We start from the raw sequence: 23,303 nt of genomic DNA, 5'->3' as shown, positions 1-23,303 counted from the left end.
GGTCACTATTTAGAAATCTCCTCCTTTCAGTGTAGTTACATGATGTTTCTGTGCATCTTGCCTCACTATGTGCTGATGGGCTCTGCTCCTGACTCCTGGTTCACCTACCTAGGATGAAAGGAGAGGTTCCTTGGGGTCAGCCACCCATCTGCTGGAAGTTCTAGCTGGTACCACCATAAGGAGCACACTGGTTTCTTGATAACTCTCTCAAATGTATTTTACTGAAAATCAACTATATTTTGACTGCCTTCTCCAGGTTTAAACTGGTGACCTAGAAAAGGTTTTGATCTGTTCACATCCACCTTCCAACAATGGTGTGGGATTAGAAAATTTTGTTCTTAGGGTCCCAAAACTGGCTGAAAGGTAGACTTGGCCTCCCCACCATGCTGGTCACAGCAGTGGGCAACTGAGGCGGGCTGGGCACTGTTGCTCTATGCAACAGCATTTCCTGACCAATGTTCCTCAATGCAGAGCTCATGGGAAGCCCCGTGCCACTGTGAGTAGTTTGCCAGTTGTGTTTTCCATTGCTGTGAGAGAGGTGTCTTGGCCAGAAATGATTTTCAGAAATGTAGCAGTATTGTGAAGCTGTCGTTATATATCGGTTGGCTGGGTCTAAATGAGCCAAGTGAACCTGCATTTTGAGGTATACCTGACCTACCATTTGTGAGGAATAAATGTATGAAAACGGCAACTTTTATAACCAGCAGTGATATTTCTGTAGAACATGACTGTATGAGTAGAAAATGAACATCTTTAGTCTGCCAGCTCTGGGAAAGGAAGGGCTAAGGCTCATTAAAGGTTGCTCTGACAAGGACCAGGAAGATCGTGTTTCCCAAGTTTTACTTTTTTCCAGGGAGAGGCCAAGACAGTTTAGTGGTGAAAGCATGGGGCTGTGATCAGATTTGAATCCTCTTTCTGACCAAGTCGTTTAACTCATCCTCTTTTCTTGTAGTATGGGAATAACATCACTGGCATCTTGAGCAGTTTGAAATCCTTGGGTGGAATGATCTGAAGAACTGCAAACTATTTGTTACGTATGGATTGAAATCCCAACTCCAGATCTGCTTGTGTCCTCAGCCAAGTTAGCAGCTCAAATCCTTCTGTTTCTCATGAGCTGAGACAAGATACCCTGACATTTAAAAAATCTTGGATCAGTATTTCTTCCCAGCTTGGGGAATTGGTTCTTCCTTTACTTATTTTCTTCTTTTGTAAGAAGAATAGGAAGCATATCTGAAATTAAGTGATTATCCTATTTTTGCTCCTTAACTTTAATTTTAAAATGAGCTATTTTTATGTTATTAAATCTTATGCCAGACACCCAAACTGCAGTTAAGAAAGGAGGTGAATGTGTCTGGTATTTTCCAGCACACGCATGGCCATATCTAACCTAAAATGAGAGCCGCCAGCCCTGAAAGGAGGTGGGGAGATGTCGGCAAGCAGCGGGAAGCGTGTCTGAGCCCAGCAGCCTGTGTCAGGTCTCCGGAGGTCAGACCACAGCGCCTTTTGTGCATTTGTATATCCCCCCCTCCCCCCCAGCCCCCGCTCTTTTCTTTCTCCCTCTCCGTGTGTATTTTGTCTCCTCCTCCTCCTGTGCGTGTGTCTGTCTTTGCATCTCCGCTCTTCTCCCTCCCCTCCTCCGGATCGATCGATCGCTGGCCGAGGAGACTTCCAAAGGGTCGGGCACTTTGTGGGATCGTCCTTGTTCCTCCTGCGTTTGCCAAGTCAAGGGTATCTCTTTGCAGGCTTGGGGAGATGCTGTTACTCCTGGTGATGTGATTGCATAGCAACACAGCAGCGCGGGGCGGTGGAGGAGGAGAGGCAGGGAGCGTGCAGACAGCAGCGCTCAGCCTCAGCATGCATCCCTGTCACAGGGACTCCTCTGCTGATTCACAGAGCCAGCCCCAGTCCCTGCTCCCGAAGCCCGGCGGCCGCTGCCCCCGTGTCTCAGACCTGGTGGACTCGGAAGGTAGGCCATGACAAGATTTGTTTCCCACTCAGATCCTGGCTGGGCTGGACAAAGGGGAAAATATTGACGGATGGTTAACCTCGGAAATACGCTCTTTGGGCGTGTGTGTGTGTGTGTGTGTGTATGTATCCCTTCACAGTAACACTGTCCATGTATGTGTGGGTGAGGCAACTTGCAGAGAAGAAAAGAAGGGTGTCAGGGGGGACACAGTGGGAGCAAGAGAGGTGGCCAAGACCGTTTCCACAAGGGAGAGGCTGGGAACCAGTAAGTGATGCAGATTTCCAAGGCAAACAATAGTAGCCAGCATTCCAATTTCACCAGGTTTGATTCTTTGCATGCTGAAGGCTTATTTACCCTGGCAGTGTTTTCACCTGAGCTGAAGGACTGCTCTGGCCAGGGTGTGTGGTGGCCTTCTAGCATCCTCCTGGGAGGATTAGACAGCAGGGCAAGGCAGGGACCCAAATATTTCTTGAGTAGTAAGCCAGGATCAGACTCTAGTCCCAGCTCTGCCCTTTTAATTCACTACCTTACCAGTAGTGCCTTGCTCCTTTTATGTGTCTGCCCTCCCCTCCCCCAGCTTCTCCCCAATCCATTTCACTCATTCCTCCTCCTCCTCTCTCAAGGCCTTATATTGCCACCACTGACCTTACCTTTGATGCGGGCAGCCCTGACCAGCTGCAGAACCACTCACAGGAGGCATGGGACTTTTGCTGCTCCCCAGGGCTCTGCCTCCCTCTTCGTGCCAGACAGGGCAGCCTGAGCAGCCATTCACCAAGATTCAGTGCTGCTTTGCACAACAGATTATTACCAGTCGCCAGCCCAGTCTGTTTCCTTCAGTCTTCCCTCTGGCATGGCATCACCGGCGTAGAGCCCCACTGGTGGAATTGCCAGCATCATATTCATGGGGTCTCAATGCTGAGATTGCTCCACACCCCTGTCACCATACACGGGTAATTACTTCCACACTTTTAAATGCTGTGCTGTCTGTGGGAGAAACCAATGTTTGTTTGGGTTTTAGTTTTTAGCATTGAAAAAAAAAATCTCTAGTCAAATCTTTGTCAGTCTGTGTTTTACCTGTGCCCTAATCTGAGGTCCTTCACACCTTCTTTCCTGCTGCTCACCAATGTCTCTGGAGCCATGAGAGTTCTTGCTTGATTATTGTCTTTAATGCCCTTTATTGCCCGACCATAGTACCCTACAACAACACACTGTGCAAAGTCCCAGCTACAAGGCTCAGTCATGCTGGGAGGGTTTCTGTTTTTCTGGCAGCCGTGTGTAGCCTGTGTGCCTGCTGTGGCTCTGGTGCCACCTCACATCCTCCCCTGCCAGATCCCCATGCTGAAAGCTGCTTTCTCTGCTGCTGCAGGAATTGGCCAGGCAGGGCTCTGGTGACAAGAAGTGTGTGATGGCACTCCGGAAAGGGACCAGACTATAGATGGGCAATTTCAAACTATCTTGTTTTGAAGCACTGTGGCCAGGAACATGGGTGCCTGGAGTGCTGGGATGGGAAGGCGTTGGAGTGGTCACTGTGATGTGATGCTTCGTTAGTTGAAGAAACTAAGATGAGGACCATCTCTCTCTGGTTTAATACCTGAGATAGATCAATCCTACTTGCTAAAATTGGCCAGGACTGTAACCGTGAATGGGTTTGCTCAGGTTGAAGTGACTCTTTTCAAAACTAAACAAAGTGAGATGGGGAAGGGAATAAATGAATGGGTTCAGATGAAAGCCCTGAGTTTTGGAGACGTATGGTGAATTTCTGATTTTAATACTATTTTGAGAAATACATTCAGGGCTTCCACTTGAGGCTGGATGCCTATGATAAAAGCAGAAAAGAGGAATTGTAAGTCTCGTGAAACAAGACATACTGATAAGAAAGAATTCAGTCTTTAAAAAATGCTTCATTTCCACAGGTGTATAAAGATGAAACTGAGCTTTTCAGAATTGAGCCAAAATATATCCATCCCATTTTCCTTTGCTGTTTCCCTTAGTATAAGAATAAGGTTGCTCTGATACATCTCAAGAAAGGAGAGGAAATGTGACTTCATGTGGCACACAGCCTGCTTATAAAATGCGTGTCTTCAGAAGGCCAGAGAAGCCCGTGCATTGACTGGGAGTTTATTATAAAGACAAGCTTGTTGGGGGCAAGGCAGAATATTCAGTACAGAGAAATAGATATTAGTTTGACACTGAGAATGAGAAACAAAGCGTCAAGGAAGCAAAAAGTTAGCACAGCATTACCTTAGCTATCGCTGTGTGGTGAGTGTGCTCTTCCCACTATTGCTAATCAGTTATACAGTATGGCAAATGGGTGATGTGTTTTTCACAATGCAGCAAGACTTGTTTCCTGCCTCTAACAGCAGGGAAAGGAAAGCTCAGGTTCCTAGAGGAGAAAGACAAAGACAAGTCTCAGGATTTTTAGTGGGTTTAAATAGGCTGGTTTCAGGGCTACAGGACATGACCAAGTCTATGAAAAATTGGCTTAAATTTTTATGGTTGGTGCAACCTTCTTTTGGTCATTAGGCAAGTGCGCCCTGCCAGGCCCGCACTGTCCCTTTTGGAAGGTTGGAGGATGTTTGCTGTTTCCCCTTGCTCCTTTTGTTTGTCAGGTCTACCAGACAGCAACTTCTCTGTGTCCAGCACAGCAGGGCTGTCTGTTTACAGCTGGGTCCTCAGGGTGCTTGGGTAATTATTTGTAGTACTTGTCTAATCGAAGGAGGAGGAGAAGAGATGGGAAGAATTCCTAGGCAAAGTGAGTTTTGGAGAGAGCAGCTTAAATCCCAGCTGGGAGTCTGAAATGGTGTGTGAAAGAAATTTAGATTTAAATCTTCCAAAATAATTTCCCATAAATTATTTTTAAGCAGAGAGAGGAGCAGTCAGTTCTGCATGGCTGTGTTGTGGGCATGCACCCACACTCACCTGGTTAGCTGGGAACACCATCGTCCCAGTTTTCTGGTCCAAGACTAACTGCTGAAATTTTTCAGCTTGAGTTTTTGTGTGCATGTGTGTATTTTGCTTGGGAAAATGGAGAGCAAGTGAGCCAGCAGAAGAGATGCTGCTTCTTTATTAGGACCTGTGGCACCTATTTATCCATTGAACTAAAATTACATTTTTGTTATGAGCTCAAACTCATTTAAGAATGCAGCTCATTAGATGCAAGAGTGCCCCACTTCACCCACCCTCAGTGAATATGGCATCTTCTGTGCCACTTGCTCACTACCAGATACAGCAAAAATTTTATATTACTTCTTAAGGACAGCTGCTTAATTTAAGGACCCTTCATTCTAATTAATGAAGGGGACCTGGTACTTAGGTGGAAGTGCAGTGTGAAGCCCAGCTGCAGCTTTGGCATCTGGGTTTTTTACCCCTTGGATGATGGGGTTGTAAATGCCCAATCCTGTGGAAGATTGCTGATAGTCCTTTTCCCATTTCCTTGTACACAGGAGCAAGTGAGAACCAGGAGACTGTTGGGGTGGTTTTTTAAGGAGCATGTTTAGGTATCTATTCCTGGTTTGTGAAGAGATGGAGACTAAGGGCCCATACTCTAAGAGGGAGTTGTGTTGTTTGTACGCTTGGTCCCAGTGGGACAAAGACTCCTCTTCCTTCTCTCACCAAACCTTGACCTAGCGGGGTCTTGGGAAGTAGGTCTGCTGGCCCTCGATCTTAGGCTTAAACTATTTACTTATATGTGCAAAAAGAAATTTTTGCTGGAACAGGATGTGCTATTGCGCTGTCAAGGGAGTCCTGCTGTCTGCCAGCTTGGGAATGCTCTCTTTGTTAGCGTCTACATGGGAGCTGAACTTTGAAATATCTACAAGCCTCCCACCTTTCCCCTTAAAGGACACTGAGCATGCTGAGCTAAAATGTTATTACTTCTCTTGTACAGTAAGTTAAACAACAACAAAGTCATTAACATTTCCAGCAGCAGGGAATGTGTTTATATTTCCATTCCCCTCATGGGATAAAGGCTGAGCTGCCTTGCCTCAAAATGTTGCCGTATTTTTTCCTTATTGGCCAAGATCTGAAGTGGAAAGTTTCAGTCCAGAAAGAACATTTTGGAGGAAATTAGCAATTCAAAGCATAAGCTTTTGTGATTGAGAGACCTCTTGACCTATATGCTGTATTTGCTGGTGTTATATGTGGCAGAGAGCTGGAAATTCAACACCTGAGATTGGACTCTAGCTTCCAGAGGAGGTCCCTAATCCTGGGGGTTACTTTTACCAATGCAGGTCAGCTGCAGTGTGAATTCCCTTGATGTTTAGGAGGGTTTGGATCTGGGTTTGTATCAGGAGGATTTTAAAGCAAACGCAGCAAAACAGCAGAAATACACTGTGCAGCATGTGCGCTGGTGGCAAGCTGTCATCTTACTGTTGTCTGGGACGGAGAAGAGATGCTACAGGAGATGGGGCATAGCCTGTGCACCTGCGCGCTGCCTCTCTGGCTAGCCAGCATTGCTGCTGCAACAGGTCTGTAAAGTAGGAAGAGTGTAGAGATTGCTGAGCGGAGCAGGAAGTTGTGTGGTAGAGCTGAAGCAGAACTGATTGGGCAAAGACTGTTCCAGCTGCCTTTGTCAGACTGCCTGGAAAGCAGTGTGGTGAGCCAGGCTCTCCAGTGCTGAATTTGTAACAGATACAGCTCATGTAGGAAGAGGAAAAAGGCAACTACTTTGTTTTGAATACACCCTAATGCCCAAGCATTCAGCTGTTGAAGTAACATCAAGATTTTTGGCTTTCTTACTTTTCAACTAGAGTCTCCAACTAGGCTAAAAAGTTGTGACTTGGTTACTAAAGTGTTTGGAAGCTGTAACACTGTGAAATGTCTAGTGCTTCATTTCTTAAGGTCTACTAAGGGCAGAGGCAAGTGTCAGATGCTTTTCGTGTGGGAGGATGCAAAACAGCATCATGTAACAAGGTTGTACCTGATCTTTCTGAGGAAGGGTCTGATTACCTTTGGGCCTGGAGTGGTGGAGTGGGGGCCTCCAGCAAAGACCAGATGAGACACACCAGTGGGAAAGGTTTCACTTCTTGTGCTCTCCACTCTATGGGTGCAGTGTCCCAGTGCCTGCTTCTTGCAATGTCTTCCTGTGGAAATTATCACCTGCTCCTGCTCACATGGGCCTTGATGTTTTTCCTTCTTGCACAGAAATGTGCCCAGAGGATTAATGTCGCTTTAAATCTGGTTGGACTGCCTGACCACATTGCTCCTTGAGTCCTCCAAAGGAGGATTTTTCAACTCCTTTTCAAGTAGATGCTTGTAGTAGACTGCGGGGATGGTAGTTTTAGTTGCCAACACTTAAATCTTTTTTGATGGATGTTGTCCCTTGGCTATAGCATACTGGGTCTCCAACACCAACCTAAAGCAGTGTGCAGAGGGTGAACACTGGTGTGGGAGAGGCAAGGTGGATTGCAGGCTAGTTCTTGACAGGTGTAGGCAGCAGGCAATAGACATTTAGCCAGGAAGCATCCACAAAACGTCTACTCCACATGCTGCAGTGCCCAGACACAGTGCTGTACTGAAGCACTGAAGTAAAAGCTCAAGAGTCAGGAGCTATTTTGTGTGCCACAACAGAGGAGCAGAGCAGATCAAGAGCATTTCTCCTTGCCTGGTTCCTGTAATAGCAGGGAATTTGGCAAGGGATCATATGTAGCTGTTGGTTTGCTTGCAGTCATGCCTCACAGTCTGGTTGTCTCTCTCTCCCACTGAATGTCCTCCTTTGTGCTGGCTGCCGTGCAGCTGAGTTATTTCCATATTATCTTGGGTTCTGCATATCTGGGCTTTGTCTTTGCAATTGCAGAGTGGCAAAGAGCAGCTGAGCCATTGCCATCAAACCTGCAATAAAGTTTCTGTGTCAGTAAGGTATTGCACAGGACATGCTTGAGGTAGTGGGTTTTGCTGGCACTTAGCTTTCCAGCTCAGTCTTGTTCTTTGAGTGCTGCCTCAGACAGGCTTTAGTTACCTTGTGCCATGGCTCTGTGTCCTGGCAGACCTTGTCATCACTGAAGGAGTTCAGGAGCCCGGCCCTTAGGAGGTGAGGCAAGGGCTATTCTTACTTCCATAATGCTGGCAGACAGCATGGAGACCCACCACGTCCTACATGTCGATACCTATAGGACATGGTTTACCCATCTCTGTTGCCAAGACAGCACCTGTGCTGTGCATGAAGACTTATCCTTGAGGAAAATGCAGTAAGATCAGAGCTAGCAACCTTCCCAGTATTGCTCCCATTCAGTGGTGCTGGTGGGAGGAACAAATCACCAGGCTGTGCTGGGAGGACTGGGAACGGAGGGCCCCTGTGTGTGGTGTTGAAGGGCTGGCTGAACCTGGCTGGCCAGCACACATCACTGCAATTACATTGCACTGTGCCACAGAAAAACTGAGGCCTCAGGATGGCAGCTGCAATGAGATGTCACAGAACCTCATTGGCAAAAGCTATGGATTTCCCAGTCATGCAGTAGAGCTCAATGGCATTCCTCTGATGAAGGCTTTGAGGCAAAATAACTTCATGCCCTGAGAACTGTATCTCTGCTGGACTGGCCCTCATCTAGAGGTCATTTAGAGGATCAGGGACAGCTCAGACCCCAAATAGCATAAGCACTGGAGGAATAGGACGTGGTGTTACCTGCTGTCAAAGATGGAAATCATCCACTGTACCCTTGGAGTTGCATGAGGTGAATTTGCCCCGCGAGGCTGTGGGGCTTTGAAGACCCTGGAATTTATAACTATTAATGTGTCCTGATGATCATGCCTGCACGGGGAAAGGAGCAGGGTGAGGGTGCTGCAATGCACAGTCTGTGATGTTCATTTGTGCAAATGGGCAGCAGGGGTAGAGGACAGGACCTTGGATTATCAGCATGTTGGAGAGCTCAGCACAGGCTGTTCTGCTGGAGAGAGAGAGAATTATGGCTGTAGAAATTACTAAGGGATTTAAAAAATCATAACAGGATAAGCTGTTCTCTTAATGTGTGTAATGGAAGGGAGAGAGGCAGTGAAAGCCCAGGCAGGGGAGTGAGGGATGTGAAAACATGAGGGGTGGGCAGCGTGTACCAGGTCCTGGGGGCTTTCTCCTCACCAGGCTGTCCAGCATGATTGCTGGCTGTGGAGGATGTGCTGCCTGCTCCTGCCCTGCCAGGACCAAGCAGGAAGTTTCTCAGCTGGTCCAAGTGAGCTGGGTGTGAAAGAGTCAACAACCTTCTTCCAGCAGCATCGCTCTGTCTGTACCTTGGAAGCAGTCCCATCTCCGCTTGGACTTGGAGGTCTGGCTGCTGGAGCCAGGTGATAGTTTCCTTCTAAAAGTAGGAAAGCAATCACCACGTTAGGTAGTAGGTTGGACAGGAGGCAGCACAGTCCCTCAGCACTGCCTCTTGACCCATCACAGGCAGTATTCAAGCATCACTTTTGATTTGCTCATCTGACCTCAGATGTGCTGAGTGTGGTCTGGGCAAAGCCCTGTGTAGTGTTCACAGCTTTTGTACGTTAGGTCTCCATCCTGCTGTGAACATGTTTGTGCTCAGCTCCTTTCATGGCACTACCACCAGCCAAATGTAGAGTTGTGGGATTGTGCTTCAGTTCTAGAAATTTGCCAGATTCAAGTAAATATTACTTTGCACCTTTTTCTCTAGGCTTTATTTTCTCATGTCTTTCTGTAAAGCCAAGATGATTCTAGCAGTGGGATAAATCACTATTTTAGCTTATTCAGAGTACAAACAACAAAAAAACCAGCATTGTGACCAGAGGCTGCATTTCAGATCTATAGAATAGACAAGAGGCCGCTGCTAACTGGCTTTATAGGTCGTACAGTTTTAAAAACAGAATAAAAAAGGGACTTTTATAACTCAGAATGAGTAAAAACTCATGAAAAGGAAGCTGATAGTGTGAGATGCATATATGGGGGACTGAGGTTTTAGGCAATTTTCCTTCTGAACATAAAAGGGAAAAAGAATGTTTGAAAATATTGTTGGTTATGGGGATATGTCTATTATGTCTAAACATAACTGGACATGACAGTGAGATCCTCTCTCACCTCCTCCTTTAAACCCTGGGCATCTCCTGTAGTTCAATAAACTCAACCCTTTTTAAAAATGCAACATAATCTGTGGGACTCACTAACACAGGATATCATTACAGCAAATTGTATAATTAGATGCAAAAAAGAGTTGGACATTTAGGTGAAAAAAGATTGCAACATTAGTACAAATATATTAAAACAAATGCATCCTTTTAGTCTTCAGCCTTCGTGAAGGCGGCACACTAGGCACCTGGGAAGGGCGTCAGCTCCATGAGGAGGTGCAAACTGACCCAGGGATTCTCACGCTGCTTTTCAGGTGTTCGTGCCCAGAGTTGTCTCTGTCCCCATGAACATCGGTTCTGATGCAGCCCCTGGTGATGCAGGAATGGCCCTATGTCCTCCCACGATGTCCTGAGTGGCACATTACAGACCAGGCGCAGCACAGCAGCACTTCCCACCCACTGCCTCAGGTAAGAGCTGGGTCTGGGAGCTTTTCTCATGGCAGCTTTTTGTAGTGGTTGCACATGTCTGTGGAGCAAACCGGGACCTCTGTTCCTGGTGGCAGGGAAAGCTGTTAGCTCCAGCCCCCCCATCGACTTGCACTTAATGAGAATGTTAGCTCTCCTTGAGCATTTTGACTGCAGAGTGTTTTTGAAAGTAAAGCAAGAGTGACAACCTGCAGAGGTGGATTTCAAGCTTCCTTCAAAATAAAGAGCAAGAGACCACCATTAACAGCTTTTGTGTATTTGGTGGGTTTACTTTTTTCCTGGAAACTTGGAAGAACGTCAGCTTTTGCTGAAAATGTAGGTTTCTAACCTTCCTGCTTGCAGAGAAGAGTTTGGAAATAAGCCCCTGGTGAATGCTGTAAGGCAGAGGAGGCGCCTGACCTCTTTCTAGTCTAGTTACCTTGAGGAACAGAAAGTGGATGCTCACACTGTTGGTCAGGGTCCTCACAAAAACCAGGCAGAGAGGTGAAGGTCTCCAGGATCGCTGGGTAAATGGCAGGGCAGAGTGGAGAACAGAAAGGTATGATGGTGACTGTCTGCAAGGCTGCCTGCCTTGTGCTCTGCACTGAGCTGTCACAAGGTGGTTTAGCACCTTGTCCTGAGTCACCCAGGACAGCAAGGCTGGGGAAACGCTGCCTCAACTCTGCTAGAGTATGGTTTCCCCTTTGCTGCCTGTAGCTGTTGGCCCCAGGGTACCTCTTATCTGACAAGGGATGATGGACAGTGCCAGTTTTCCTTGGGCACTGGCAGTGTTACTCCCGGGACAAATGAGGTCCCTGGCTCTGCCTTCTCCTTCTTCATCATGCTTCAAACATGAAAAGCAAAGGCTGAGCCTGGGGCTCTCCCTGCTGTGGCTTGCCATCTGTCTGGACCCATCCTGCCCCAGAGAGCCAGGGTCTACAGGAGGAAGGCAGAGCTGTCTCTGGAATGGCTGCAGCATGCAAGGATGAGGCTTGCAGATGGAGCAGGCTTTTGCTAGCTGAGTTAGGGCTTATTGGCCCTGGGGTGGCTGTTAGGTAGCTGCTACCGGGCCAGTGCATGGGGGTTAATGAACAGCCCAGCAGATGAAGCAAGGAGGGAGAGGGATAGATGAGCAGGGAAGCGCCCTCCTGAGCTGCCTGAGCAGTCCAAGCCTCTATGAGGGGGTCAGAGTCCTGTGAGGTTTGCTGGGAGAGGGGAGGGGAGCAGGGGCAGGACACCCTGTGGGACCCACAACCACTGAGCTGCAAGACAGCGCACAGTGAGGGTGCAGACGTTCTCAGCTCAGGTCATATCTGCTACAGGTTTCCCCCATTCCCTGCCTGAGCCTGGCTTTCTTCTGTGTGGGCATCAGTGTGTTGGGTGTCATGCACCAGTTGGCTGCTAGCTCCTGCAATGTTAAATGACAGCCTGCCTCATTCAAAGGGTCTGCCATACCCTCCTCCTCACAGGTGTAGGTGTTGCCACCTAGGAAACAGCCTTCCTCTCTTTTCCTTGCTTGTCCTGAAAGTTCTCTGCAGGCTGCAGACAACTCATCCTTAGTTGTGCCCTGGCCTTGCTGAAGCCCCCTCCTTCAGTCTGGGAGCTGGTTCTGCATCTGTTGGGCCTGGGAGGTGGTGGGGAGAGGAGCCTGGCCGTGCTGGTTTTAGAGGGAGAGATGGCAGCAGTCAGATGTGCAGGCAGGGAAGGAGGGGAAGAGAGGGAGAGAGAGATACAGGGAGCTTTTCATTCCCTCCCTGTAGGTGGAGGAGAGCACGGAAACAATGCTGGGCAGCAGGACTGTGGGGAGCACAAGGAGCCAGCCCAGAGCCTTCTGGCAAAAACAAACTATTTGCACCCAGTCTAGGTGGGCAGGAACATCTGTGCTGGCACCCAGTGCTGGGCTGGGGCACATGGTGGGCACAAGGGCATCTTTGGCTTCTTGGGGGTTAGGTCTCAAGGACCTGACTATTTACATTCCAGGTAGCCAAAGCTTGCTGGGGCCATTCCCTGGGTAAATCTCTTCCCTGGCAAACACCCCTGTCTGCCCTGCACGTGCTCCAGCATCTGAGGGCAAGGTGTCTGCTGGTCACCCCAGCCCAGCCCACCATCACCTTTGTCATGCCCTTGCAGAGGTGGATCTTCCCCAGTGCCCAGAGCAACCCCTCTGTGCACAGCCAGCTTCCCGCAAAGACCTTTCCCACGCCAGGGTGCCCTGCAGCACACAGATCTCTGTCCCCTTTGTGCTTTGCGGGCAGCCACGATGGCACCACTGGGGTTAAGGCAGGTTGGAGGCTGCTGGAATGCCACCAGACAAAGCTGAGATTGAGACTGGCTGCGAGGCACAGCCGCCCCCCTCCAGATTCCTGGGGGGTCAGTTCTCAGGGCGGCCCCGCTCTGGTAAGCACAGGGCACTTGCCTGCTTCCCTGCCGGGTGCCTGGTGGCACCCGGAGGGGTGGGAGGCGATGCCTGCTCCTCCAGCAAAGCTGAGCAGCCCTGCAGTGGATCTGTGGCTAAGCACAGGTAGATGCGCTCGCCAGAGCTTCTGTGAGTGTTCTGTGCCTGAAAATAAAGCTGTTCAAGGGTGGAGGGGGAATGCAGATCCAGGCTGCTGCTGCTGGGGCTCTGGGGAAGGGATGATTAGGGGATGCTTAGAGGGAAAGCACTGCTTTTTCCCTCTGCTTGCTTGCAGGGGTTTTGTTCTAGGGGAGCAGATGCCCTGCTTGGCCACTGTCACTGGCTCATCTGCTGGGGATGGTCTGTGAGTTGCAGGCTTGGTGGGCTTTTAACTTCTTCAAACAAGGCTGGGAAGACTGTATTGTCTACTGAGCTGTGCTGCAGTTGCACCCAGGTAGAGCTGATCCCTTCCTTTGGTATCTTCTGGGTTAGAGGGGAGGGCTGGAGTGTTCCCTGGCCGCACTATGGGGCTAACCTACTTCAGTGTCATGAGGATGTGCACATGCAGAGTATTGAATTTTCTACATGCAAGCAGCAATTTTAGCTTGAGTGGTTTATTATTCATGGCCCCAAGATTCCTGTGAACTCTGTGGGTGATGGTTTTCTTTGTTTTCTTGATGTTCTTGGAGTGGCAGGATGGGGAGGCAGAGAACAGTCTAGCGTTAGATGTTTTTAGATGAAGCAAACTTAGCACCAGTCTCAGTGATCATTTGTTTTCTCTCTGAAAACTGGGATGGAGGGGGTATTCTTTTAGCTGTGCAGCCAAATTCTTTGTCTGATGGTTTCCTCCTGCCTGTTGTTCTCCTTGGCTTGACTGGATCTGTCCCCTGGACACCTCCAGGAGCCCTTGGACAGGACAAGTAACACGTATCTCCATGTTCCCTTTGGAAGAGCTGCTGCTTTCCCCCAGAGGTGGCTGCCCTTCTCTGGCAAAGTGGTGCCTGTTGTATGTGCTGTTTAGAAAGTGCTAATGCAGTTAATTATGCTTGATTAATCACCTGGGGATAATTATCATAAATGAGCTCTAATATCAAAGTAGCATTAGATCAAAATGGTGCCATTTCCACAACAAAGCGCATCAACGTCTCACTTGTGGAAATGCAATGTGTCTGTGTGTTTTGCACAACAAACTATTTTTCAGAGAGGAAATCCCCTCTCACTCACCGAGTCCTATGTGAGGTGCTTCTAGTCCTGCTGGTGTGTGTTACTGTCGCCAGCAAGTACAATGATGTCTTTGCTGCCATCACGAGCAGGAGCATGATACAGTGCTAAAAGCTCAGGAGAGGATTCCTTCCCCCAGCCACTGAGGATTTGTTGTCCAGGTATCAGCAGCCAGTTTTGCAGGCTGAGTGGCACGGTACAAAGTGTGCTTCCTTTGTGTGGCTGGGTTAGGATTTGCTGTCATCTGCTGCACGGCCTCACAGAGCATCCTTCCCACCACTGCTCATTCTGGAGAGGAGCAGAGGAGAAGCAGCATCTGTGGAGGAGAAGCGGCATCTCAGATTTGCTGTGCAGGCAGGGAATACCCTTGTGCTTCTGTAGAGGAGCAGGTGGCAGCTCCCAGTACTGGGGATGGCGTGAAGGAGGTTGGCAGTTCCCCTTGTTCCCTAGGAATAACAGGACCCATGGTGCTTGCCTCTTCTTGAAGCACAGCAGCCCTGTATGGCGTGGAAATAAATCACTGTTAGCCCTGCAGGGACTGTGACACACAAGGGCCAGCTCTGATTTAATACCTAGCAGTGAGAAAAGTTCATTGCTGGATAACTGAGGAGCACAGAGATCCTGCAGAACAGGAGATACGCAGTAAGCCCTTCCTTCAACCTTTGCTCTTAGTGCTGCTGGAGCTGGCACTGCATCCTTCCTCCAGGCATGACCATGAGCTTCCCTGGAGCTGCTAACAGACCCCTCTGGAAGCCAGGCAGCCCCCTTGCGAGTTGAAAAGCCAGGCAGGGTCAACACGGGGAGCGGGGGGGTAGGTGTCCACAGGCAAGTGTCATAAGCACTAGGCAGCGACCTCTGGATACAGTATGGTTCTGTTTCTGCCCAGGTTGAAGCCTCACAGGATGGTGCAGGACCTTTGTGTGTAACCTCCCGGGCTCCAAGCAGTGCTGCCAGGCCCCGGGCCCCTCTGGAGATGAATCTTTGCTGGAACGAGATCAAAAAGAAATCCCACAGCCTTCGGTAAGAGTCCCTGCCCGGAGCAAGCTCTGGGGCTGGCTTGGCCTTCCAGCCTTGCCTGCAGCACGTGTTTGTCAGGAGGTTTTTGAACTTGTTTGCTTGATGAGCCGTATGAATCCACAGTGACCTTGGCTTGGTTTCCCCTCTTGTCCACAGACCTCTGAGTCTTTCTCCCTACGCTGAAAAGCATCCCCTCCATTTCCACCCATCCTGTCCTCCTCTCCCCTCCCCTCCTTCGCACTTTCTGCTGCTTTCTCCATCCTCTGCCGCTGCTGTTTTTGCAGCTTGTCTCTTTTTGTCCCACGGCCTTGCTGCCACCTCCTCTGCGCTTGTCCCTTTGCTGGGAGCCCCCTCCACCGCGCAGGGGGAACATGCCTTCCAGACTGTCAGAGGTTGCAGCTCCACAGCCAGCATGACAGAGAGCTTAACTGGGGCGTGTTAATTGTCTCCTGCCTTAATGCAAGGCTCCTGGAAGCTGCCCAGTCATGTAAAAGCTGAGGCAAGCCCTCTGTGCTAGCCAGAGCACAGCCCTGACCCACAGGCAGATGCAAAGTGACTCTGTCCTCTGCTCTGGGCTCCAGGGTGATGAATAGTCTCAGAGCTTCCTCTCCCCAATGCCTCCATGCTTCACCTCACCTAGCAGTGCAGCATCTGTGCTGGCGGAGGGTCATGCATAGACCATGCTGAGGCATGCTGCCAGTCACTGGTGGGGTCCTGTGGGTGCCTGGGGTCACCACCCCAGCCATGGTGCTGTGCCTTCTCTCCCTGGGGAACCTGCTCCTCTCATGTCTGACCTCCATCCTGCTGTCCTCACTCTCCTGCCAGGGCTCGGCTGGAGGCCTTTTCCGACCACAGTGGGAAGCTGCAGGTGCCTCTCCAGGAGATAATAGACTGGCTCGGGCAGAAGGATGAGGAGCTCTCTGCACAGCTGCCCCTGAGGGGCGATGTCCTCCTGGTGCAGCAGGAAAAGGAGACACACGCGGTACGTTCCCTCACACCTCCCCTGCAGCCGTTCACTGCTAAGATGAGCTGCAGGTGGGCAGCCCTGCCTGGGACCGCTGCCTCGTGTCACTGCCCATACCCACAGCCTGTGAGTGCACCAGTCCTTGCCCACCTCCATCTCTGCTTCCTATAGAATGGCAGAGCCCCAGTCCCGTAGCAAATATCCATAGCATGCAACAGGTGGAGCCCATCTGGTTTTAGACAATAAATCTGCATTATGACCTCAAGTCATCTGCAGCTGCTGCAGCTGGTAGTGGGCCCCATCACTTCTCTCCTAGTTTCCTCCTTGTGTCCTACCTCTGCAACAGAGGGAATTGCCTCTTACTGGCCTTTGCTTTTGGGATCTCAGGGCCTGAGGAGGTCAGTTGGTCTAAAGGCAACCTGGTGGTCAGGACATGAGTGATTCCTGCAGTAGCATGTTATCATCATACCTGGAACTGGGGTAAACCCAGACAGATCAGTTTCCTGCTTCCTTGATCAGTGCATTTCCTTCTTACTGCAAGTGGCTGTTGGGCTTTAGTTGTTTTTACCTTGAAAACAAAACTAAACTGCTGCTTACTGTTGCTATCCCTCATCCTCGCTGGAGCTAGCCACTTCCCCGGCGCACTAATAGCCAATCCAGCAGACAGAACCAGTGGGGGGCTGCAGTTGGAGAGGAGGAGAGGCCATCCTAAACCAGCCTGCCTCCAAGGTCTGCCCTGGCATATGTGCTGCTTTGGGGCATCCTGCTGTTCCTCTCCTTGCTCCTCTGGCAGCTGGACCTGTTGCTGAACAGCTGCTGGAAGGACTGTTTGCACGACCATGGTCTCGCTGCATGAGTGAGGAGCATCTCCAAGCAGTCCTGTGAAAGCATCATCAATAAAGCAGTTCCTCTTGCACAGCCCTGGCTCAACACACCCTTTTGGGTTTGCTGTTCCACCTCCCCTCTCCAGCAAAGCTGCAGTCCAGACCTCTGCAGGAGCCACCTCCTTGCAGGTGGTCATTCCTTCCACGAACTGCAAAAATATTTCTCTGTTAACTTCTCTCTGTGTCTCCAGTGAGGTTTGGGCCCTGGAGTGAATAAATCACCCCAGCCCTTGGTGAGAGGGCAGCAGGGGCACGATTCTCCAGCTCAGCCTGCTGTCTCATCTCTGTGTTTTCCAGGCTTTCATGGAAGAAGTGAAGTCTCGGGGACCATACATTTACTCTGTCCTGGAGTCGGCACAGGCTTTCCTTTCCCAGCATCCATTTGAGGAATTAGAAGAACCAACTTCAGAAAGCAAAGGTCTGTGGAGCTCCCCCTTCCTTGTTCTCCCATAGCACAGCAGAGGTCTTCCTGGGCTGAGCTGGAGAGGATGGAATGGAGATGGTTGGTGTGGCACAAAGCAGGACATCAGTGCTCTGCCTCGCACCATCATACACCAGGCTGTTTCCAATCCTTTGCCCAAATGTCAGACCGGCACAGAGAGGTGCTTCTGTCCTGGGCAAAGGCAGAGGCTGCTGGCACAGCCCGTGATGGGGTGCATCTCATGAGACAGTATCAAATGTGCTCTGGGTAGGTTTTTAAAGGGCAGCAGGACTTCTGCTTGTGAGGACAGACAGCAGACAGAGGTCTGTGGACAGGCTGGATACCTAGAGGAGTTGGTGCAGAGATGGATACTATTATCACTTGGTTTCCCTCCCTCTTTCCAGTTTTCCCTAGATTTTTTTATCTCCCTTTTTCCTGCCCTCCCTCCCTCTCTTGCCCACTCTTTTCTGGGCTGGGATCTCATTTTTGCTCTCTGTTCCCTTTCTGCTTTGCCTTCACAGATGTCTCTCCCCGGCACCGGATCCAAAACATCAGCCGCTTTGTCTGGAAGCAGGCAAACGTGGCCAGTGAGCTGTGGGAGAAGCTCACGGCCCGGTGTGTGGACCAGCACCGCCACATTGAACGGACACTGGAGCAGCTGCTAGAGATTAAAGGGGCCATGGAGGAGCTCAGCACGACACTGGACCAGGCTGAAAGCGTGCGTGAAACCTGGGAACCCATTGGGGACCTCTTCATTGACTCCTTGCCAGAGCACATCCAGTCGACCAAGGTACTTCTGGCTCTGAGAAGGTGATGAGATGCTGCTTCACAGGAGAGCAATGCTGCTCCTCCTGGCTGCTCAGTCCAATGCAGCCTCCTTACTTGGGGTCTCAGGGGCCAGTCCTCCTGCCGACAGCCCCTTAGCTTTGCGAGTGTGGATTTGGTCCGCAGTGTCCTGAGCAATTGGCTGTGCTGAGCACCTTGTCATGGCACAGACCTTACACAGGTACAGTGGCTCAGCATAGATGAGCCATTGTCCACATCCCACTTCTCAGGAGATTTGAGTAATCTCCAGTCTGGCTGGTTTGTTTTCTTGTTTTTTTCTTCCCCTGCTAAAGTACACTGTGGGAAGGGTTAGTCAGCAGCATGTTGCCAGTCACTAGACCACCCTAGCTTGTAGCAGAGGAATCAGATCCAAGTCCTGACCACTCACCTGCTTCTTTTCTTTCTTACTCTGCCCTGTGCCTGTTCCCCTGGGCATGGGACTCCAGCTGTTCAAAGAGGAGCTCTCCCCCATGAAGGATGGGGTGAAAGTGGTCAATGATCTTGCGCACCAGCTTGCCATCTCAGATGTCCACCTGTCCATGGAGAACTCCCGTACCCTGGAGCAGATCAACACACGCTGGAAGCAGCTGCAGGTGGGAAGGACCAAGCACTGCAAATAAGTTACAGGCAGGAGGACGCTGGGGAAGGGCTGTCACTGCTGAGCTTCAAGGACGATAAAGTAAGGCTTGGCATAGCAGGGATGGTATAGTTGGTGTTCCTGGAGGAGGAGAGCATCAGTTCAGTGTGAGGAAAGTGTCTGGTAAATCTGTAGAGGTCTTGAGCAGGAAAAGGCAATGGGAGGAACAAAGGATGCTGTCTTGAGAAGAATCAGGATCTGATGGAGGGGTCAGTACCAGCTGTGGTTTTGTTGATGTCTGTGGAAATATGGATACAGGTGAGCTGGAGATGTGGCCTGTGCTGCTTCAGCCTGTGGGAGGAGGTGTAGAGGGCTGAGTGGACTGGGGAATGCAAATACCAAGGCAGATGAAGAAGGAAGAGGACCTGCGTGCTGGGGCATGTCTGAGTCCACGCACAAGCCTTCCTGAATGGGGCTTCAATCTGAAATGCCTGATGGGCTGCCATTGAATTCTTCTGTCCCTTTCTCCAGGCCTCCATAAACGAACGCCTGAAGCAGCTCCAAGATGCCCACCGGGACTTCGGACCAGGCTCCCAGCACTTCCTCTCCTGTATGTGAGAGGTTCCTCCTGGCTTCCTGCCATGAGGCTGCCTCTGCAGAGTGGCTTAGCATGGGCTATGGCACAGGAAAATTGGGTGCAGGGTACTGTTGCCGGGCCCAGAGCCACACACACAGCTAGGAAAGGGCCCAGGCCAGTGCCTGGTGCACAGAAACCAGAGCAGAAGGCATCTCCCAAAGTCAGCGTTGTGCTACCTCACCTTGTGGGACCAAGGGTGGGACATGAGTGTGGTTCCCCTTCAGAGCGCAGAGCTGTGACACTTGCAGCAGCAGCTCCTAGGTGACGCTGGTAGCCTGCCAGCCTCAGAGACTGGGTGGGCAAGACAACAGATGGCAGAAAAAGGCAGTCCCCCATACCCCATGTTAGTCATTCGGAGGCCAAAAATGTGCACGTTAAGGAGGCTTTTGTTCACGTGGTGAGGCAGAGGGATGCTGTTCCTACAAAGCTGAGCTGCTGCTGGCTGGTGGCTCTCAGTTCTGCAAAGGATGGGCAGCCGGTTGTGCTCCAGAGTCTGGGGTCCATCCTTGGAAATGCTGAGCCCAGCAGTGGGGTTTGTTGGCCTGTGTTTCTCTGCAGACTATGTCCTCCTATCTGAAAGGAAGAGTGACTTTTCCAGTTGCAGGAATTGACAAACTGCCTGTGACAAGGGAAAATAGCTGAGGATCATAAAAGGGCTTTCATCCTCTAGATAACAAACATAGGGTGGCCGGCAACTGGTATGGGATGCGTCCTCATCTTCCCTAGATGCTGCAGCTGACACACAGAGCATGAGTAATGGAAACAGCAGATGCTGTGGGTGCCCAAGCCTGGCCATAACAGGCAGTGCTCTGTGTGTGTCCAAATCCCAGCTGCTATGAGTCCTGCCCGCTGGTAACCACGGCGTTTCCTTGGGCATCATCAAAGCATCATGAAGCATCTCTTCCTGAGTTCTGAGCTCAGCCAGATTCAGTGCCCCCATCTCAAGAGAGGCAAGATGCCTCTGACAAGACCAGCAGTCTTGCATCTTATAGGCAGCATTAACTTGCCCGCTCCAACACCCCCAGCTGGTGATTTGGGAAGGTACAGCCTCTTCAGAGGCTGCTGGCCTCTGACCCACCTGCTGGCACAGTCCCACTGGGCTCTCATCAGAAACAGAATCAACGTAAAGGAGCATTTGGTGTTGATCCGACATCTGTGTCTCTCTCCTTGCAGCCTCTGTCCAGGTCCCCTGGGAGCGAGCCATTTCCCCCAACAAAGTGCCATACTACATCAAGTGAGTGTGCTCCCAACTGCAGCCCGTGGTCTTCTCTGGCCCAGTGGGAATAGGAATTAGGGACCAATTAGGAGCGGGGGGCAGTGAGCAGACTGGCCTAAGCACTGACCTCCAGCAAAGCATGTGACCCCCAACCTGGCAAAGCCACTCTTTTCCTGCCTGCTGAGATGCCCCATATGAGGGGGGACACTGGCTGGAAGGAAGGGGGCCTGGCAGCAAGTGGTTCTGTGGGCATCCTCCATGCTGCTGTGGCTGGGGAGTGGGCTCACTGGGGTGCAGCAGCCCCAGTGTCTGCAGGCACTGGGGGACTTGCTTCCAGGGCTGGCCAGGTCCTTTTTTAATCTCTCATGGCAGCTGCTTAATTCCCAGTTTGACTCTTGGTTTCCTTCTATTTTCCTTCCAGTCACCAGGCCCAGACGACATGCTGGGACCACCCAAAGATGACAGAGTTGTACCAGACACTGGGTAAGGAGGCTGCCACAAAGCCATTCGAATAACATCCGCCTTTTCGCAGTTTGGGGTGCTATGTGAGATCCCCCCAGCCCGCCTGCTCCCCTCTGTGGCACAGGGCCCCCCCAAAGCAATGGGGTGCAACCACCTGCCAGGCTCTGCCCCTCCTCCTACTGCACACACTCTGCTTCTGCTGGTGGGGCTGGAGTCTGGGAACTGCAACTGCTGCTTCCTGCCCTGGAGATAAGGATGTCGAGCTGTGGTTTTATTCTTCTTTTCCTGTGTTATTGCAGCGGATTTGAATAACATCAAGTTCTCAGCATATCGGACGGCTATGAAGCTACGACGGGTGCAAAAAGCCCTGCGATGTGAGTGCAGGAAGTATTTCCCTCCTGCTGAGTCTCCCTTGATAAAGGCATTAAACTAACACAAGCTTTTATCAGCACATCAAAGGCAGGAGCCCACCAGGGGACAGGTAGCTGAGGCGAGAAGCGCTAGGAAGATGAGTTGTGGCTGGAAAGCTGAGCAAATCCACCAGCAATGTCTCTGTGTCAGCTTCTTTGCAGGCATAGGGTGGAAATGCCTCAAGGGCAGGTGTTAGTCAACGAGATTTGAGAACAAAGAGGTCCATCTCAGAGTTACAAAGTTGTGGGATCAGGCAGAGGCTCACCCAGTACCTCCAAAGGAGCCCGGAGAAGCCATGGATGTAACCAAGAGTAGAAACCAGCCTTGCTGGCAGGGGCAGAGAGGGCTCCGCTACTTAAAGAGGAGGAAGGGAGCCAATAAACCTGACTTCTGCACTGTTGGTAAAACTCCAGTTGAAACGAGGATTAATAGCGAGGTGGATATGATGCGACAGGAGTTAAACACAATGCGTGGGTCTCTGAGAGGAAGCTGTTCCTCGGGAGCTGCTGAGGAGTTTCCAAGGGAATTGGTGAGCAGGTGGATGAGAATCTGATAGATGCAGCATCCTTGGCTGCTGGAGAGCTTTTGGTAAGGCCTCTTGCCTAAGGCTCTGTCAAAATGAAACAGCAGCAGGATGAAGGAAAACCCCTCCTGAATTAATCATTCCCAATGGGGAGGAGACACAGCCAGGCAGCAGTGGGGTCCCAGGCAGACCTGTGCTCCGTGACATCTTGTGAAAGGCCTGGAAGAAGGTTGAGTGAGGGTGAGAGGAGGTTTGGTACTCAAGGGAGTTGAACCCTGGTGGCAGAGTAGTTTCATGACGCTGTGGTGACCAGGCTGCCCCATACCTGGGGATATTCAGGGCTGATGTAGTGCAAATGGGGGAAAGCAGCAGTTAGCTTTCGCCACCCTGCAAAGTTGCCATGCAGCAGTGGCTGGAGAAACACCAGACATGGTGGGGAAAAGGGCAGAGAGCAAAGAAGAGCCCTTCCATGTGCTGCTTGTGCGTCTTTGCCCATCTCTTGCATCTCGCATGCTGTGCTGGTGCCTTCTTCCCAACCCAGAAATGACATGGAAGAACATGAATAAGTGCTTCTTGTTCAAGACATACTTGAGAAGGGCAAAGAGGCTGCCAAGACAGCTTCCCCATGATGAGAAGTTTGGTGGAATGAGTGGCCATGTAGGAAAGGGGCAGTGTGCAACATGCCAGAGCCATATGCAGTCATGGGCAGTATGGACACAAGGGTGAGCAGGAGCGATACTGGTGTATGAACTGGGGTGCCCCAGTGCAACTGTCAGCAGCTTTGACAGGAGAAGGGAGGAGTTTTCCACAGAGTGAAGTTACAATGTGGAAATGGCACGTGATCCCCCCAGGCACTGAAAATATAAATAGTCTCAGAAATTGAAAGATTTTCAGGAAAGTAAGATTGTTGGCTGCTAAACATGATAGCACATACAACCTGTGGCCATAGAAATCTGAAAGCAGGGTAGCCAGGGTAGCTCACACTGTCCTAGCCCCATTTTAGGTTTGTGCCCTGACACCCGCAGCCAGTCAGAGCTGGAGACAGGACTGCTCCACCTCTGGGCAGCTGTTCATATGGTCTGTGTGGCTCTGTGGCCCCTCACCTCCCCACACCAGCCCCACAGGGACCCAGCATGTGGGAGGCTGGCTCTGGGCACCTGTGGTTCTGCACAGTGCCTTTCATGGGTAGCATTTTTGTGGCCATGGTTGGCCACAGCAGCAGGGAAAGAAGGCCACACAGAATGGTGGTCCAAGTTGACTATAGGTGGAGATGTGGCTATTTTGGGAGGGGTTTATGGGTGGGAGAGCAATT

General features: G+C 50.7%; 1 protein-coding gene across 5 annotated transcripts in view; it reads left to right on the top strand.

Moving 5' to 3' along the window:
* The window catches only part of DRP2 (dystrophin related protein 2), a 39,233-nt gene that overhangs the window by 7,061 nt on the left and 8,869 nt on the right, over positions 1-23,303 (top strand). The window contains exons 2-13 of one of the 5 annotated variants that reach the window (XM_075053812.1): positions 1,366-1,485; positions 1,743-1,966; positions 10,288-10,441; positions 14,941-15,074; positions 15,897-16,053; positions 17,217-17,337; positions 17,862-18,130; positions 18,612-18,758; positions 19,274-19,352; positions 20,553-20,613; positions 21,017-21,078; positions 21,357-21,431. In XM_075053812.1, the coding sequence (XP_074909913.1) occupies positions 10,334-10,441; positions 14,941-15,074; positions 15,897-16,053; positions 17,217-17,337; positions 17,862-18,130; positions 18,612-18,758; positions 19,274-19,352; positions 20,553-20,613; positions 21,017-21,078; positions 21,357-21,431 (1,213 nt within the window). In that variant the 5' untranslated portion in view covers positions 1,366-1,485; positions 1,743-1,966; positions 10,288-10,333. Of the gene's footprint in view, positions 1-1,365; positions 1,486-1,742; positions 1,967-10,287; positions 10,442-12,849; positions 12,984-13,128; positions 13,288-14,940; positions 15,075-15,896; positions 16,054-17,216; positions 17,338-17,861; positions 18,131-18,611; positions 18,759-19,273; positions 19,353-20,552; positions 20,614-21,016; positions 21,079-21,356; positions 21,432-23,303 lie in introns of those variants that run through there. The other 4 variants (XM_075053814.1, XM_075053816.1, XM_075053813.1 and 1 more) reach the window with 4 other exon arrangements.

This window comes from Buteo buteo, chromosome 22 (genome assembly GCF_964188355.1).
Source record: "Buteo buteo chromosome 22, bButBut1.hap1.1, whole genome shotgun sequence".
Taxonomy (NCBI): Eukaryota; Metazoa; Chordata; class Aves; order Accipitriformes; family Accipitridae; genus Buteo; species Buteo buteo.
Note: the sequence above shows the minus strand (reverse complement) of the source record. Positions and strands in the feature narration are given on the sequence as shown.